Source organism: Pongo pygmaeus, chromosome 15 (assembly GCF_028885625.2).
Source record: "Pongo pygmaeus isolate AG05252 chromosome 15, NHGRI_mPonPyg2-v2.0_pri, whole genome shotgun sequence".
Taxonomy (NCBI): Eukaryota; Metazoa; Chordata; class Mammalia; order Primates; family Hominidae; genus Pongo; species Pongo pygmaeus.
This window is the reverse complement of record NC_072388.2, coordinates 79,477,305-79,495,535: the sequence shown is the minus strand read 5'-3', so window position 1 is coordinate 79,495,535 and position 18,231 is coordinate 79,477,305. Positions and strand designations below refer to the sequence as shown.

Sequence of the window (18,231 nt, the reverse complement as noted above, 5' to 3'; positions counted from 1 at the left end):
CACTTGTGACTGGTGAGAGTAATGAAGACATGCGTAAAGAACGCTTTGCAAGTATCTAGTAAATGATAAAAAGTGAAGAGGAAGAAAATTTGCAATCAAATCTCATATTTACCTTGAGCAGGGTAAGAAGAAATAGGGTATGGACATTTTTGGACCATATTTAATATTGCTATAATATGCCCTAAGCTCATTGGTAAATGGAGTTTCATACAACAACTTTGATCTAGTTTTCCTCCTTTTGAATGTTGAAGAGTTGGCCTGCCCCAGATTGCATTACTAGTTCTATCTTGAGCTTTGTCAGTGATATTAAACACCTCAGTTGACCTTTTTTTATGCATCTGCATAACAGCTGTAATACCACTTACACTAGATTTTATAAAGTTTTTTTAGAACTTTTATTAAACTTTGATCTCAGATGAAAGGCTGGAGAGAGTATAACTTGTTCTATTAGCACGATTAGTATAAATATCCAAAGTGGTCTCTTGTTAATTATTTAACACTAATATATGATTTCATCCTATCATATGCCCCAATTACATTATATTTGAACATCAAACAGTAAAAGGCCAAACTGTCAAAACAGCCTGTCCCTTGTTATTCTCTTTAGGCTCACTTCTTAATTATTTTGCTAGCTGGTCTTCCATAAATGATTTTCTGGAGCTTTTGCAATGTTTTTCTCTCCTAGCATCTCACTGCTACCTATGCTTTCTATCCACAGCAAAGGCCTTGACATGGTTGGTTGATTGCTATCAGGCATTGACTATACAGTGGCTTTAGAAAGCCACCGAAACATAGATAGACTCGCTGAGTTAAAATATGTGGATTCTATCAAGTACTCCCTTTACATCTTCTTTTCCAAGAACTTCTGATTTTCATTTTATCCCTTTCATTTCTAACTCAAACCTCATTTTTCTGTGAAATACTTCAAAGCTCCTACTTCTACATTAGTTTTTGCTTGAAGAAGAGTACGTTTGTTCCAGAAGTGTAGGAATTAAGTGACAGGGTAAGGTAAAAGCCTGATACTTTCCAACTCTGTTGGATGAGAGTTAGAAGACCTGGTTGTGAATTCTGGCTTTTTCACATGGGCGACTCACTTAACCTCTCCAAGTGTGTTTTCTATCATCTAGGAAATGGGACTAATTCTTATCCTGCATGTGTCACAGTTTTGCTCAGAAGGTCAAATGAGATAATGGATGGGAAAGTCCTTTTCTAAATTTTAAAAATAATCATCCCCGATGTATGCATTACGTTTACCAGCCACAAGAGCAGTGTGTGGACTGGAAAGGTTTGGCTCATTAATCAGGACATTTGCATTCTGTCCTAGTATTGCCACTCTGGTTATGTGCCTTGGCACTCTGTGTTATATTAATTTTACCTCCAAAATTCAGTTCAGTTATGTTACATGTAGGCTCTAAGAAATTTAGATTTAGAGTTCTTATTTAATAACCCCAGTAATTTCAGTTCAACACACCCTCACCCCCAGATTTAGTTGACTCGGGGTAGGACCCAGTATTTTTTAAAGCTTGCCAGATGATTGTAATGTACAGCTATGGTTGAGAATCACTGATTTATGCCATCTTCAACATGTCCTTCAAGAATGTGCCTTTAGTGTGTCCCCTAAAACCTGGTGTTACTCTGCTTTCCTGTCTATTGGATTTTGTCCTACTCATTTTCACAGACTTAATTTCGTGTCTTTTCTACTGATAGCATCATGTCTTCTCTCCCCAGTATTTTTTCTTTTTAATCTATTGAAACAACAGTTGTAAGATTCTTTCTCACACATTATTTTCCATAACTGTCCAAGGATCAAGGGAGCTTAATTTTAGCCTTTTGTTAACATTAAAATTTGTCAGATATAACTTCAAGGACCAGTTTGCTCAATCATGAACTCGCCAAATGACCAATTCTCTTATTTTAACAAATTACAACAAATTGACTGATTTACAAAACCATTATCTTTGAAAACTATATAAACAGTTAAAAAAAATTAGTGGTTATTGTTGATTTTTATGGTAAATCAGTGTAATTGCTGGTATATTGATTAAGATTATGTAAACTGGCTCTCTCATCTTCCTTTTCTAATTTTTCCTCTTACTACTCTTGTGTTAATCCTTTGTTGCATCACACTCATTGCCTTTCATTCGTTTCTCCATTCAGCGTGTGATAACCAACTACTCCATGCAATGGATTGAGTAGGAAGCATGGTTCCTTCTTAATAGGCACTGCACTGGAGGGTGGCATGGGACAAGTACTTCTCGTTTGGAGTCCTATCAGACTCCACAGAAGTGGTTTGAGTAGGCTCACAGGGAGGAGAAACTTGAGACTAAGAGGATGAAGAGGATTCTGAGAATGATGGTAAAAGGCTGAGAGCTTTTCAAGGTAGTTTACTTCTCAGTCTACCATCAGGGTCAACTGAACCCAATCTTGGTTTTAAAATTTTTTTAAGTATTGATTTTCTTAAAAAAACTTTTATCCTTTTTAAAAAGATCTTCTATGAAGACACAAATAGAGATTTTCCTTATTTTTAAAATATAGTAAGTCCCATTCTGTCTTGCAGATACGTAATAGATCTTGATGATCTCATATTCTTGAAGTATTTTGCTATTTTATCATTCTGGAAATTATTTTATCGTTATTCATCAATTGTTTCTAACTGTGCTAGAAAGAACTAAAATAATATGAAAACAGAGGAATGATGGAATCACATAGGAGGTTGTTAGAATCAAAGAACTAAATAATCACTATTACATAATACTTCATTTTTTAAATTGTATTGCCCAAAGTATGTCCGTGAGGAGTCCGAGATTTTGCACAACTTGCAAGCTGGCAAGGTAGGTAGGCCCTTTGGCAGATTATTAGGTCATGAGGTCATGAGGTTGGAGCCTGCATGATGGAATTAGTGCCCATATAAGAAGCAAAAGATACTAGAGAGATGATCTCTCTCCTGGCTATGTGAGGACACCTCAAAAAGGTGGCTGTCTGCATAAGCTAGGAAGCAGGTCTTCACCAGATGCAAGATCTGCTGGAGCCTTGGTCTTGGAGTTCCCAGCCTCCAGAATTGTGAGAACTAAATGTTTGTTGTTTAAGCCACCCACTTTATGGTATTTTTATTACTTATTTTATTACTTAGCAGTCAAACTAAGAGAGTCCCTATGTTTAAGAGTTTTCAATTTAATGGGAAAAAAAGATGGCTAATGAAAAATTATGATATAGTGTACACGTTTATCTCTATTGACCTATTTTTATTCAGAAACCCAAAGAATGTTCTTGAGCTGAATCTGGTCAGCTTTAGCAGAATAAAGCCTGGTATAGTGATGTTGTAGATTTGATTTGCACACAGTAGGTGCTAGTAAATGCTTGTTGAGTACAGGAAAGACTGGATGCTGTATCCAGTTCTATTAATAAGCTTTTGTGAAATCCTGCCTAATTTTCAGAGTATTGCATGTTTTCTAGAGTTTTCATAGCACACTTGAAATGTCCAAAGTTGTGTGGTTTTGGCTACTTTTAGTTACTAATGTGTCAGGTAAAGGCTGCAGGACTTATTCATTTCAGTTGAATATGTAAAATGAAGTAGGGGAGGGGGCCTGAGTTCAAAACTTCAAATTGTTTTGGCAAGACCAGCTCTTTTTCCTATTTGCTACCAGCCACAAAGCTTCATTGTTGTCCAGTTGAATGAATGCATGGCTTTCATTTGGGCAGGGAGGGGAAGGATTTTCTAGCTATTGGAGTTTCAAGAAAGCAATTGGTTGTGGCAAATCTTAGATGAATGTGTTCACCAAATAATATTGTCAGCTGTATTGTATCCACTGGTTTTCATGATCCATTTTTCTCAGCCAGTGGTTGAAGATTCAGCACCAGGCCAACTTCAAAAATATATACTTGTGCTCATATGTACTCCATATGTACCCTCTTAATACTTTTTGTTCAGCCATTTAGCATAATAGAGCATCTTTAAATTTAACCTTTAACATTAGCTGTTTAGATAAATTGTTTGTCAAAATATATTGCTCTAACTTCAGATTATTGGTACTTTTAACTAAGTATGGTTTGGCAGTGAGGATTCTTTGAGACAGTGCAGCTGGATTTTTGAAGGTTTTAGAATATACCTGATAGTCTCTGCTTCTGTCTGCTTTGGTAGCAGTCGTCAGGGAAACACTTTGCTACAAGAGCCAGAAGAGTATTTCTAAGTGTTCAAAAAAGGATTAATTATGAAAGTAAACTTTAAAAATATGGCATAGTTGATCTCACTTATTTTTGAAATAAATCTCAATGCCACAATGATAAAAATAAAATACCTTGCCGGATTTCTGTTTAGATCTGATCTGCCTGTCACAAGAAACTCATCCATATAGGAGGATTAGCTGTTCACATGGTCTTTCAACATCCAAGCGCTATGTGTGGAGTAATGGAAAATGATTAATTTATTTTGTCATTCTCTTTGAGAACACAGGACATCTCTAAAAAAGAAGATAGCCCTTTATTTTGAGGACAGAGAAGAATTAATTATGTTTACCTCACCAAGGCACTTTTAAATAAATCAACCTAGACCCTACCTCAGCCAGAACAATGATCATTGCTAATCAGAGCTCTCTATCAGTACCCTCTGCTCCAGGTTAAATATGGAAGAGACAAATGTGATTATCTACTTGAGGGTGTCTTGAGGACTTGGGGCCAGGGCTTTGCAGGATTCAGGGAAATGATTAGCATTTCTCAGTATCTGCCCTGTGTTGGGTGTCCCCATCATTGTCCAGCAGGGCCAAGCTCCTGTAGACTCATCCATAGGAAACATGTTGCTCTTCAGAGCACTCACTCCTGTGCCATGTCATTAGGTCCACAGAAGACTTGGTTCTCATCTTTCTCTCTTTAACTCGGTCTATACTGTCTAGCTGAACTTTACTGTCCCCTCATTCTTCTTTCAGTTTTGTTTTTTGTTTTTATTATTTCTTTAATTTTGAGTCTGTTGAGAAATATTCTCTGTTCCTCAAAGATAGTCGATTTTTAAATTCTACATTTAAAATATAATCTTGCAATATTTTTCTTGCCACAATATTTCTAAGTTCTAAATGTATCTTTGTGTATGTTTATGATAAGAAGGTTTTATTTAATAAAATTGAAATTTATTCGTGTGTGATACCAAGTACTCAGCACTGGAAATATAGTAAAAATATCATCCTGCCTTTAAGGAATTTGCAGTGTAATGAAGGAGACAAGTAAACACACATTAGAAAATAATTACACACAGGATAGGAGGTACATATACACATAGGAAATACTAAGGATGGACACTTAACCCAGAGTTTAGAGGAAAGGCTCACAGAATAATAACTAGTGTTATCATTGTAGTAATAGCTAACATTTATTGAGTGCTTACCACATGCCAAACCCTGCTCTAAGCACTTTACCTGTGTTAATGTATTTGATCCTTACGACAACTCTGCAAAATTAGGAAACTGAGTCCCAGTGTAGAGGGATCAGGAACTTTTCTATAGACGCATAGCCAGTAGGTGACTAACCCAGGGTTTAAACTCAGGTAGACTGCCTCAAGAGCCCAAGCTCTTAACTGTCATGTTAGAGGAGGTAGTGACCAAGCCCAGTCTTGCAGGAGAATTAGTGAGCTCATTTAAGCAATGTATAGAGAACATTTCAGACAGATAGACCTTCATGTACAAAGTCATGATGGCATGGAAGCTTTCAGGAGAGAAACAAAAGTATGGAGTAATATTTGTGGCAATAAAACCAGAAGTTAATTAGCAGTATTTAGATAAGGGTAAAATTGCGAGATCTTTTTTTTTTTAAGTTAGGCCAGTTATAAGGTGAGAAAAATGAAAAGCAAGTTCATTGCCTGCTTTTGGAAGCATCTTTTCTAAAAATACACCATGACAAATATTTGGAGTTGGTAATTTCATGCGGTAAACACCCAAGGAAACAAAAATGTCTTTTTTCCTGTTTTTTTTTTTTTTTTTTTTTTTTTTTTTTTTTTTAGCAGTCATTAGCTTCACTTTCTGCCATAGAAGAGTGAAGGTTTTTCCACTCCATAGGTATTCTTGGGTAAATATTAACTCCAAGAACCCCATATCTACTTTTTTCCTTAGTTTGCTTTTTCTTTATAAAATCTTTTTTTCTCCATACTCTTTCCAGCCTTTTAAGCTTAAAAAGCAGATCCTAACCTGCTATAGGAAGAAGTTAATGCTACAGTGGACTACAGCTAGTGCCAAAAAGGTTATTAGAGATGTTCAGATACTGTTTTCCCATTTTCCTGACTTAGAAACTAAGAACCATGGGTTAAATTGTTTGCCCAAGTTCATACAACTGGTAATGTCAAAGATGAGCTATAACCTTGTATCTCCTGATTTCTTCTTATCAATGATCTTTTTTACTATGTCTTGCTGCCTGTCCTTAATCAGAAGGATACCACAAATAAAAATATGATTAGAGAAAACATTTTGTGGACATATATGACATTTTCAGAAGTTTACAGCCAAAATGCATGCTCTTGGGGTGAGAGAGTGTTTTGGGTAAATCAGGAGCATTTGATATGGCACCATTGGCCTTCTGGGGATTCTGCCTATTCTCCCTGTAAATTTTTCACAGAGCTCTATGCAAAGGACACCCTGAGGTGGGTCTCAGAGTTTCTGCTACTGTTCAGCAAGTCCCCAGCCTAGGAGTAAGATGCCCATCTTCCCCTCGCACAGCACTCCCAAACTCCACAAGACCTTCTCCTGGTTAGGGGTGAGGGGCTAGCAGTCTGCTCTCCAAACAACATCCTCATATTTATTTAGAGAGTAAATGAGAGGGTGTAACTCCTCTGCTCAAACCCTCAAAAGACCTTCCATCTCATTAAGAATTAAATACAGAATTTTAACTGTGGCCAAAAAGGCTCTAAAACCTCTTGTCCCAGACATCTTTGGCCTCAGCTGGCTGTGAGCTCCTACCTGGCCACACCAGGCTCTTCAGTATTCATTCCTGAAAAGTGCCAGATGGGTGCCCTCCTTAGGGCCTTGGCCCTGAGTTTATCCTTATTGGGGGAACCCGTCCCCAATATTTCAAAGTAGGTTCTTTCTATTTTCCATAAGTGTCGGCCGGCTGAGAAATAAAGAGAGACAGTAAAAAGAGAGGAATTTTATGGCTGGGCCACCAGGGGTGACATCACATATCGGTAGGACCGTGATGCCCCCTGAGCCTCAGACCAGCAAGTTTTTATTAAGGGTTTCAAAAGGGGAGGGGGTGTAAGAACAGGGAGTAGGTACAAAGATCACATGCTTCAAAGGGCAGAAAGCAGAACTACTAATAAGGGTCTAACAAAGATCACATGCTTCTGAGGGAACAGGACAAAGGGAAAAAGCAGAACCACTGATAAGGGTCTATGTTCAGTGGTGCATGGTGCATGTATTGTCTTGATAAACATCTTAAACAACAGAAAACAGGGTTTGAGAGCAGAGAAGCAGTCTGACCACAAATGTACAAGGTGGAGTTTTTCCCCACTCTAGTAAGCCTAAGGGTACTGCAGGAGACCAGGGCGTATCTCAGTCCTTATCTCAACCACATAAGACAGACATTCCCAGAGCGGCTGTTTATAGACCTCCCCCCAGGAATGCATTCCTTCCCCAAGGTATTAATATTAATATTCCTTGCTAGGAAAAGAACTTGGTGATATCTCTCCTACTTGCACATCCATTTATAGGCTCTCTGCAAGAAGAAAAATATGGCTGTTTTTCCTGACCCTGCAGGCAGTCAGACCTTATGATTGTCTTCCCTTGTTCCCTAAAAATTGCTGCTGTTCTGTTCTTTTTCAAGGTGCACTGATTTCATATTGTTCAAACACACATGTTTTACAATCAATTTGTACAGTTAACACAATTATCACGGTGGTCCTGAGGTGACGTACATCCTCAGCTTACGAAGATAACAGGATTAAGAGATTAAAGTAACGACAGGCATAAGAAATTATAAACGTATTATATGGGAACTGATAAATGTCTTTGAAATCTTCACAAGTTATGTTCCTCTGCCGCGGCTCTAGCCGGTCCCTCTGTTCGAGGTCCCTGACTTCCCGCAACATATCCTGTCCCCATTGCTTTCCTCTGGCAATGCTCATGACTCAATCTGCTCCAAAACCATTGCATCAGAGAGGCTGTCACAGACCCCTGTGTCTAAAATAGAAACCCTATCACTCACTACCACTTTACCTTGCTTTACACTTCTTCAGAGTGTTTATGACATCACATTTTATGAACTTGTTAGTTTCTCTCCCATTTCTGTTTTTGAGGACAGAGAGTTTTTACCTTTTCACCTCTAGAACAGTGTCTGAGGCATTCAGTAAATATTTGCAGACTGAATAAATGTGAAAACCTTTCCTTCATCAAATAGTATTCATTCATTTGTTTATGTAGCATTTGCTGAATAGCTCTCCTGGGTCAGGCACTTTGGTGGAATGCTGGGGACATATGTTCCCTACCCTCATGATGCTTATTGCCCACTGCTAATGCAAGCATTAATAGGTCACACAAATTAATATAATATTAGTGCTCCAATAAGTGTTGCCAAAGTGAGGCTCATGACGCAATGGAGAGATTGTTTCACAGTATCAGAGAAAGCCGGGGCGCCTTCCCTGAGGAAGTGAAGACTAAGCTGACATATGAAAGAAAGTAAAAGTTAACCAGTTCACTTAGGATTTGTGCTTTTCATTACATGCAAATTCTACATTTAAAAAAATAATGAAGTGGAGTTGATGATATGCATGCTGAATTAGGTAAGGGAACGTGTATTAATGTATGCAATGTACTTCGAAATGCACCCCAAAAATAAGTTGGATCGAAGGACAGACAGAGTGATGGATAGATGGATTGATATATGATAAAGCAAATATAAAACATAATGTTAATAGTTGAATCTAGGTGGTGGGTATACGGGTGAGCTCTGTAAATTTCTTTCACATTTCCCGTATGCTTGAAGATGCTCATAGCATCGTGGGGAAAAGTGTTAACCAGATAAGGAAATTGGAAGGAACATTCTCCATGGAAGGCACAGTATGTACAAAAGTAATTTATGTGCTATTACACTTCTATTACTTTAATATCTTAGATGATGTCTGTAGAATAGTAAATGCATTTCTAAATATTAGATATAGTTTTAATTAAGTTTGGCTTGTTTCTGCTTTGTGCTCTGTTGATTAGTTTTTATTAGCTCTAATTTTAGATGGTCACTGACCTCTTCACCTTTTAGAAGTTACTAGAGTTGATGGTACCTCAGAGATTCAGCTTTAAAAAAAAATCTGCTGTTTGAAAAGTACTTGACACTTTTCAGTTCACATTCACATTCACTCTCCTACTTGTGCCTATCACAAGTAAGTACTTGATAGTCACAAGTAAGAGAGTGAATGTGAATGTATTATTCTGTGGGCGTAGAATAATAAAGACCATTAATATTGATCCCCATTTTGCAAATAAGATACGGAAGCTTAGAAGGGCAGGGCAAAGTCATATTCCCAAAATCACAAAACACAAGTAAGTAACATTACTGAAACTATGAATATCCACAAATTAGGGATGCTGATTTCCAATGCAGCATATATTCCACCTCTGTTCATCATTCAGCTGGTTACACGTGTTTGGGACCTGTGTATCTAGAAGCATAGTTTCTTTACCTGTCACCATAGCAAAAATTGCTAAACACAGTATCTTCCAGGAAACCTTGGCTTATACTGTTTGTTCATATTTTAACATGCAATCACTTAAAAAGAATTGTTTTTTTGCAGATGCTCTGAAATTTCTCTCCCTTGTGAGTACATTTTATGTTCAGTTTTAAGAAATGAAGTGATTACAATTAAGTAGATTGTAGATCTCAAGACCCTCCTTCTTGTAAAACAGTTATAAGTACCTAATTTATTGTTCAGCACACAGAGAACATTAAACTAGTCCTCATTTGTCTTTGTGTGTTATTTTTTCTTTATATCAGGGAGTGGCAAGAATGATATTAAAGAAGACAATTTCAAGAATCCTCGGGGAAAGAGATGATTCTTTATTTCCTCCATCTTCCCTTCTCCATCAAATCATTCTTGGTGTTTTCTTATTGAAAGAAAAAAAAAAAAACCCCAAATCACTCATTTGGAGAAAATACTACAAATACTACATCTTTTTAAGCTAATAGTAAGATAATGGGTTGACTGTAACATAATTCAGTTATATGTAGAAATAAGAAAGCAGTAATCTGAAATGGCAGATTCTGTATTTCATATAGTTCCTCTCTTAAAAAAAATACTGTGAATAAGAGTTGGAAAATACCTAGAAAGCCTTCTGTATCTCAGTTTTCAGTGAAGATATGTTACCTGTTCTCAAATTTTATCATTGCTTTTTAAAGGAGATCTACCACTTTTGACTACAATAGTGTTATATGAAGACAAATAGAATTTGTTGTTGACAAAAAATCTTTTAGATGTTAGCCCAAATGTAGATACTGATGTCATAGTGCCATGTTAACTTAACAAGCATTTTTACTTAACAAGCCTTATGTACCCTCTTACCCCAATACACATGTAAACACTTGTAAGTGGGCATCTGATTTTTTAGACCGCTCATAAAATACAGTCTAGAAATAGAGGACTCCTCTGATATCCCAAGAAATACACACAACTTTGAACACTGGGGCTCATAAAGAATGTGCATCAACACCATGACTTCGGTGGCCTATTCTCTGCTACTGTTTGGTGTGGTTCCAGTGAGTGTCTTATACCGTTTGGAAAACAGGGCCCTATGAAGCCAATACAGCTGTGCTGGATCGAGTTACCACAAGTGAAAAGGCATACAGTCTATCCATTTTATGATCTCACCCTTCCTCTCCCAGAAACGTGTTTACTCAGGTCCTTTTACCACCTTTCAGCCATTTGTCAGGAAAGTTTTGCAGTGGATCTGTTTCCAAATGAAATAGAATTGCATTTTTGAACCCAAATAAACTGCTTCATAGCCTTATTTATTTAACATGTGTGGAATGCCAAAAACTCACACATTTATTTTTAAAATAAAAATGTAGATATCATCTCCTTTAATTTATTCATCATCTAAACCTCAAAACACATATGATTTCAATAACACTATAAGAAAATGGTAGTTGTTACATGTTAATAAGAAAATAAATGTGCATTTTTTTTCCAAAGAGCAGTATAAATACTAAAATATATTTATGGTTAAATCTGTTCCTTAAGTTTTCTCTACAGGAGACAGGAATCTAAGAATTGCAATGCATTCCCACCTTTTAATTCCTAATTACTGCTACTTATGTTGTCATACTATATTATTTGGTTTCCCTGCAGTCAGAAATAAAGGAACTACTAAGGAAAAATATACTGTGGAACAGTACAGACAGCTGAACTTCATAGGAGTTTGGTGTTTGTTGAAGATTTCAGAATGGCAAAACTGACAGCTTACTCTTTGCCCTTGTCAACAGATAGCCAAACACATCTGTAGGTGCAAAAGCCACAGGGCCTATTAGACAAGGTTTCTGAATTTCACTATTGCTTCTACCACTTGATCTTGCCCTTAGTCTAGAGGAAATAAATAAAACATCAAACTTGTGCTTCTGGGGTTTTAATAAAGAGGTCAAGATTCAGTGGGTTTATTAGAACATGGTAAGTCTACCTTTGTCTGCATTCAGCCAACATTTATTTGAAACACCTCTTAGCAGCCAGGTGGTATGCTTCACTAGTGTTAAATGTTATGAAAAAAAGAAAAGGCAGTGTTAGTATCATAAAACTCCTCTGACATTTAACATCCTTTAATCAACAGAAACACTATCCAGACCCTGTGTGTGTGTGTGTGTGTGTGCACGTGTGTGCACACATGTGTGTTTAGACACTTGGTCCTGAGTACAGACTCTTTAACACCAGTGAGGTGACATTCTTTATGGTTTCATCTTAAAACTTTTCTTCCAGAAATAAGCCTATCAAGGACACATCTTCAAAATCTAGCTGCTAAGAGTTGATAGCTAGAGGGAAGTTAGGAATTTACATAAAGCACTCACTATTTCAGCTTCTAGTTGCAATGTACTCCGTTTTAGCTGGCAATTTGCCATAAAAATATTTTCCTAATAAGAACCTTGCCATTTCTGCATTCGGACTGCTTGGATTTGCATCCCAGCTTTGCCACCATCTGACTGCAAGGAGGTTATTTACACTCTCCGGTCCTCAATTGCCTTATCTGTATAATGATGATAACAATAATACGTACCTATCTCTTATGGTGGCGTGAGGGATTATGAAGTGTATTCAAACTTGAATTATGTGTTCGTGGTTTTTGCTACTAAACAGGATTAAGATTAACTGATCATCTGCTTTGACCCTACTTTTAGGCCCCTGGAAGTCCAGCTCTTCTAGCCTCTGAGATAAACCAAATATACACAATGTACTGGCCCTTTATGAAGTGGAATCTTAATTGTGAACTTTTCTTTGTTTTCTAATTTTAAACCCCTTTGTAAGCATCTGATTTATTTATTCTCGAAAACAATTAAAATTAAAGACAAACACGTGTCATATGCTGGTGACATTATTGAAATCAACTTTGCTCCCTTAATTTTTTAGCAGTGGGGACTTGTCCATGCCCTCTAAGGCATGAGATAATGTAAGGTAGAAAAAAATTAACCAACTTAAAAAACAAAATGTTTCCCTGACTCTGCACAAAGTATTTCGCCCTGGGAATTAACATTACTTAGGTCCTCATGACATCTCTGAAATACAGCAAGTTTCTTATTTTAAACTATTCATCTGCTAATGGATCTTGTCTCTCTGGCTATGAGCTTCGGGGTGAAAATAATTTTGAAATCTTAAGTAATGTGACAAGATTCTAATCACAGAATCCCAGCCAATCTTAAAAAAAAACAAAAACAAAAAACAGTTGCAATGTTATTCATGTTCTTGAGTCTGTATGCCAAAGTGGCAGTTTTAAGTATACTCACATACATGCAGAAAAAGAGAGAAGAGCCAGAAAATACATTTTTCTCCCAAAAAATATCACTTAATCATGAAATTATGAGACCTGAGACGCCTGTAGGATTGGACTCACTGTCTTCATTACTTCACATCTTGTTGTTGCAAATGCCCTAGTTAGTTCAGCATTTGTGCATGCAATTCCCTTAAAGTAAGTACAAATAACTTTTTTCTTTGTATAATTATTACATCTTTTGTTCCCCTGGGTAAGCTAAATGCTCCTGAAGAGCAGGAAGTATGCCATCTATGTTTGTGGATCTTTCTATGATGTCCAAGATACATATTTGTTGTTAATTGACTAGAATATAAGGATGAAAAGAAAGGTATGTGTACCAGAAAGTGTTCCTGATATTGAGGAACATATTTATAAGCAATGCATAAATGGAATATAAAATAAGCCACAAGTGAAATAAATAGTGAGAAAGTATAAAAATTGGTTAATGGAGATATGGGGGCAACGGGGGATGGCAAGGGAGGGGAGAATAAAAATAACTGCACTGAGAGAAGGAGTCAAGGCGTTTTTCAAAATTCACTCACAAAAACATAGCCATTTGAATATATATCCAAAAACATAATTGTCAAAAATAGTATGTAAACACATGCAAGGAAAAGAATGGTTTCATGTAGTCACCTGGTTGATTGAAAATTTTAAGCGCAACTATTTACATAACATGCTGCGTTTTACAGTAGGGCAAGAGATCATTTGCTTATTTTGAGCACAAAATGAGTTTTACATACTTACTTAACCTTGGTTCAGAAGATCACTTCAAAATGAGAAAAATTATGGGACAAAAAAATAAAATAAAGTTTTAATACTACAGATATTATTGGAGTGTGTTTATGAAGAGGATTTTATGCAATGCATAAAATTTTGATTTAAAATCATCAGGGCATTGCTTTGTATTTTATTGTTCAAGAGTCAATATAATTCCTGAGAAAACCTATAATTTTATTATTTAAATAAATATAGCATATACAGTGGCTAAAACTGCAAGCTCCTAAGCCTACATGTTGTGGCTTATAGTAAGAAACACATCATTTTGATGAATCTTTCCTGCACATGAAAAAATTAAATGAAGTCATTTAAAATGCATGGCAGTGTAAGTGAGTACATGTGGCCTGAAGACTAACAATAATATAAATGTCAAGCAGAAGGAACAAAATAATAAGTACTTTAAATGGAACTTGAAAAAGAGAACTTTATGAACTTGAAGAAACAGCACATAGACTTCCTTTTCGGAATGGCAGAGTAAAGGTATTTCTGCCCTTCTCAAAAATCTCATTACAAAAATAAGGATATGAAGCAATAGAAAAACTGATTTACACTTGTCAAAACTAGAAGACATCTGTAACTCCATGTCACAGAACACTGAAAAGTAGTAAAATGACTCAGAACAGAAAAGGTGAAACTCAAGAATCTGCCAAGGGGATAGCAATGGAAAGCAATCAAATATCATTCACCCTGCAGAATTCTGGAAAGGCTTTTGCGTTGGAGTAATTAGTACAGTTACTGTGGAAGGAGAGGGTGGATGGGTACATTGAAAGTGTCTGTAAGGAAGGGTTAGACCCTCAGCCCTCTGTCTCCATACGTGCCTCTACCCCTGAACCCTTTGAAAGACATAAAGTATATGCTGTGGGGGAAACTGCATCAGTGAGGCTCTGGATTGGATATGCCAGGCAGAGAACAGCATCTCTCTGTTCAGGGAGATAGGAGATTTCAAATAGGAAAGTTAACTGAGAAAATAATGAACTCCTCCCAAGAAAAAAATATACAAAAATTTGCTGGGTGTGGTAGTGTGTGCCTGTAGTCCCAGGTCCTCAGAGGCTGAGGTTGGAGGATCCCTTGAGCCCAGGAGGTTGAGACTGTAGTGAGCTGTGAATGTGCCTTTGCACTCTAGCCTGGACAACAGAGCGAGACCCTGTCTCAGAAAAAAAAAACAAACTTTATGTACTCATAATTGAGAGACTCCCCATTCCACAAAATGAGCCACTTGACTACTTATTTGGCTTACAATTTCATTATTTAATTCTCAGGGTAGGTATTATTTATGATAATTAATGCTATATGATGCATTGATAACTAACCCTGAAATCTTACGGCTTAACACAATAGAGGTTATTGTGTGACTCATGTGAAATCCAATATGGTGGGCAGCTCTCATTTTAATCTTGTAATTATGCCTTCCGGAGCATGTGGCCATCAGGGTCCTCATGGCAGGGGCTGGGATGGAAGGGGGAACGCTCAGGTTCAACTGTCTCATTCCAGAAGTGACACTCTCAGAGTCCATTGTTCAGAACCTTTCACAGGGGAGAAGTAGGGAAGCACATGGAATGTTGAGGGGCCACTAACTTCCCTGCAACTTTGTGCAAATTTATGTCCAGGTTCTTGCAGGACACTTCACTTTCTTCCCATGCGTCAGCCATAGGGTTTATTGTTTATTTCATTGAACAATTAAAATCCATTTTAAATTTAAGAGCTAGCACCTGTTACCCACCTAATATGTCTGGCATTGTGACAGAGCTGAGAATACAGAGATGCCTATAATATATATGCAGTCTCTAGTCTCAAGATTATTTTACCATTTAACTTTTTATTTTATGTTTGCTTTGAAATAATTTTCAGATCATTCTCTCTTAATGTTCACAGGTGGGTGTAACAGTGATCAGCTAATTAAAGACTGTGTGATAAGTTATTGACTTATGATCAACAGGATCTTGTGTCCCTGAAGCAAATGTTTAATTTCAGATATTTCTCCCAAATCTTGAGAACCACTCCTCTTTCCCTTTTAACTGAAGTAATTGCTGAGAACTCTTTTCTTCTTTATAACGGCAACATTTGAGAATTTCTAATATGCTCCATAGATAAGTAACTGCAGATTCATCTATTTCTCAGTATTACCTCATGGTTTATTTCTGATGTTCACTGAAGCAGGTTTGTACATTAATATTAATATGAAATAGTCTATAGAAAGTTTCATAGCATATCAGTTGAAAGCAATTATCCAGGAAGAATTTTTGTATCTGAGTCAGTCTTGCAAATGCATCTCATATACTTTTTAAAAGGAAATAATTCTTCTGATTTCAAAAGATAAATTTATCTTGAAAATACTATTATATATGTTCTTATTTGACTGTCTAAATCTACAGCTTGAACTCTTTCTTACAGTGGTGCATCTGATTTTTAGTATGTGGATTCTGAGAGTATTAATCAATTTTTTATAATGTTTGGTTTCCTTATGTTTTCTATTTCAGAGTACCCGAGTGGCCTTGGACCATCTGGAGTCTGTGCCTGAGAAACTGAGCCTACTAGAAGATTTCAAAGACTTCAGAGTGAGAAAGAGTTGGCTTGTCTCTTTCAGTATTTTATCTGAGTGAGAACACTTGGCATCTTCCTGATGTGCAAAGAAAAGTATAGAAAAGGAAGAAGGACCAAAAAACATTGGGAACTTTTAACATACCACCTTATCAGAGTTTATTGACATTTGTGAAGTTAGAATTGAAAACAATGCAACTTACGTATTAGCATGAGATAGGAAGATAGAGACTTTCACTGTACTACTTGAAGCTCAGTTGGGCCCCTAAAGCTTTAACAATAATTCGGAAAAGCCTGAGAATTAAAGGGAGTTACACATTACACTGACAATAGATAACTTTTTTGATTAGCAATTTTAATTTGTGAATTATTTGGGTACTGTTTGTTTTAGAGATATGGTCGTTCCCAAGTTATCTTTATACTATGACATACGAACTCAAACCCACGTAAATTTCCCATTTCATCTTTCTTGGCCATTTATTGATAGACCTCTAACCACAAAGCATTTCATTATCAAGCCAATTAGTTACATGTGTTAATTTACATTGTGTAATTTTTTTAATTCCTCATAGAGGAGATATGTAAAACAAATATCTCTGCTGCCAGTCCTGCCAGACAAGGTCTGGTCCCGAGAACGTCATATATAGCCTTAGGACTACAGATGCAATGTAAAATTTTAATGATTTATAATTTATTGACCTCATATAGCTGAAGCTAACAATGGGAAGGATTTCTTTTGGGCAACCACGTAATCATATTTCACATTGGCCTTAAAATATAACTTGTTATATTTAGGTTCTGTTTAGATCTGATATATTATTTGAAGATACAGTGGATAGGAAAATGGCCAGATCATGCCATATTGATTTATTGGAAGCATTGACATAATGTGGTTCCCAAGGTCTACACTGTCTTAAAATTACCTTGCATTAAGCATCTTTTGGTAGTTCAGTAACATTTTTGAGTGAGACCCAGTTTAGCTGACACATCTAGAAAGCTAGACTATCCCAAATTGAACAAAACCAAGTGTTTCAAATGTATTTTACTAAGTTTTGATTCTTTCTCATGATTTGATTATATGTTTACAGTTTAAATATCTATCAAAGAATTATGAAACCAGTATCCAAAACAATGCAATTTCTGTTTACTCTTAAACAACCCAATGTGATAGGAGGCAATATGTTATGCCCATATTCTTTTCATTTTTTTCTCTGTAACAGAAATTATCCAAGTAAATGAAGGGCAGACAAGAGAAAATATGGGAAACAGGTGGCACTTGTCACTGAGAAATAGATACCTGTCTTATACCAGCATAAAAATATAAAGTTTAACCTCCAGTGACAGATCACTTTTTCCCCAGTTGTCTACAATGAACAGAATGTTCATAAGTACAATTTAAAAGTTGTATTCTCTACTATTACCAAAAGGCTCATTATTATTATTTTTAATCCTATGAGCTGGTGATCATCTACAAGTCTAGCTCATATACATACAGACTCACATATGAAGATGCCTAAATAGTGAAATTTTTTGGGAGAGTCTTTTTCAGAGTTCAGCATTGTACTTTCCAATATATTAAAATTGAAACGTTTAGCTTGAAAAGGGAAAGAGTTAATTAGCAAGTGTTATGCACATACTGCATGATACTTAGCAGGTGCTAAGTACTTTATGGTACATGTTTCCTAATCTTCAGAGATACCCTATAGATGGGTGTTATTTTCGCCCATTTTATAGATGAGGACACTGAAGCTTGGAGCCCATAAACTAGCTGGAGGTGGGATCTAATTCTGTGTAAAACACCAGAGCCCATCTGCTTCGCACTGTTGCTTTTAGCTTAAAATCCATTCTACATGTACTCTAAAGCCCTCTATGTGATTAAAAAGAGCTGATTTTAATCAACTTAATAAAAATGACTAGACATAGCCTTAAATGAAAATACATAAAG

The 18,231-nt window shown here is 36.4% G+C and overlaps 1 protein-coding gene across 21 annotated transcripts in view; it reads left to right on the top strand.

Moving 5' to 3' along the window:
- The window catches only part of CEP128 (centrosomal protein 128), a 465,504-nt gene that overhangs the window by 409,193 nt on the left and 38,080 nt on the right, over window positions 1–18,231 (top strand). For all 21 annotated transcript variants that reach the window (XM_054449602.2, XM_054449600.2, XM_063651940.1 and 18 more), the window contains one exon: window positions 16,226–16,303. In XM_054449602.2, the coding sequence (XP_054305577.2) occupies window positions 16,226–16,303 (78 nt within the window). The remainder of the gene's footprint in view (window positions 1–16,225; window positions 16,304–18,231) is intronic.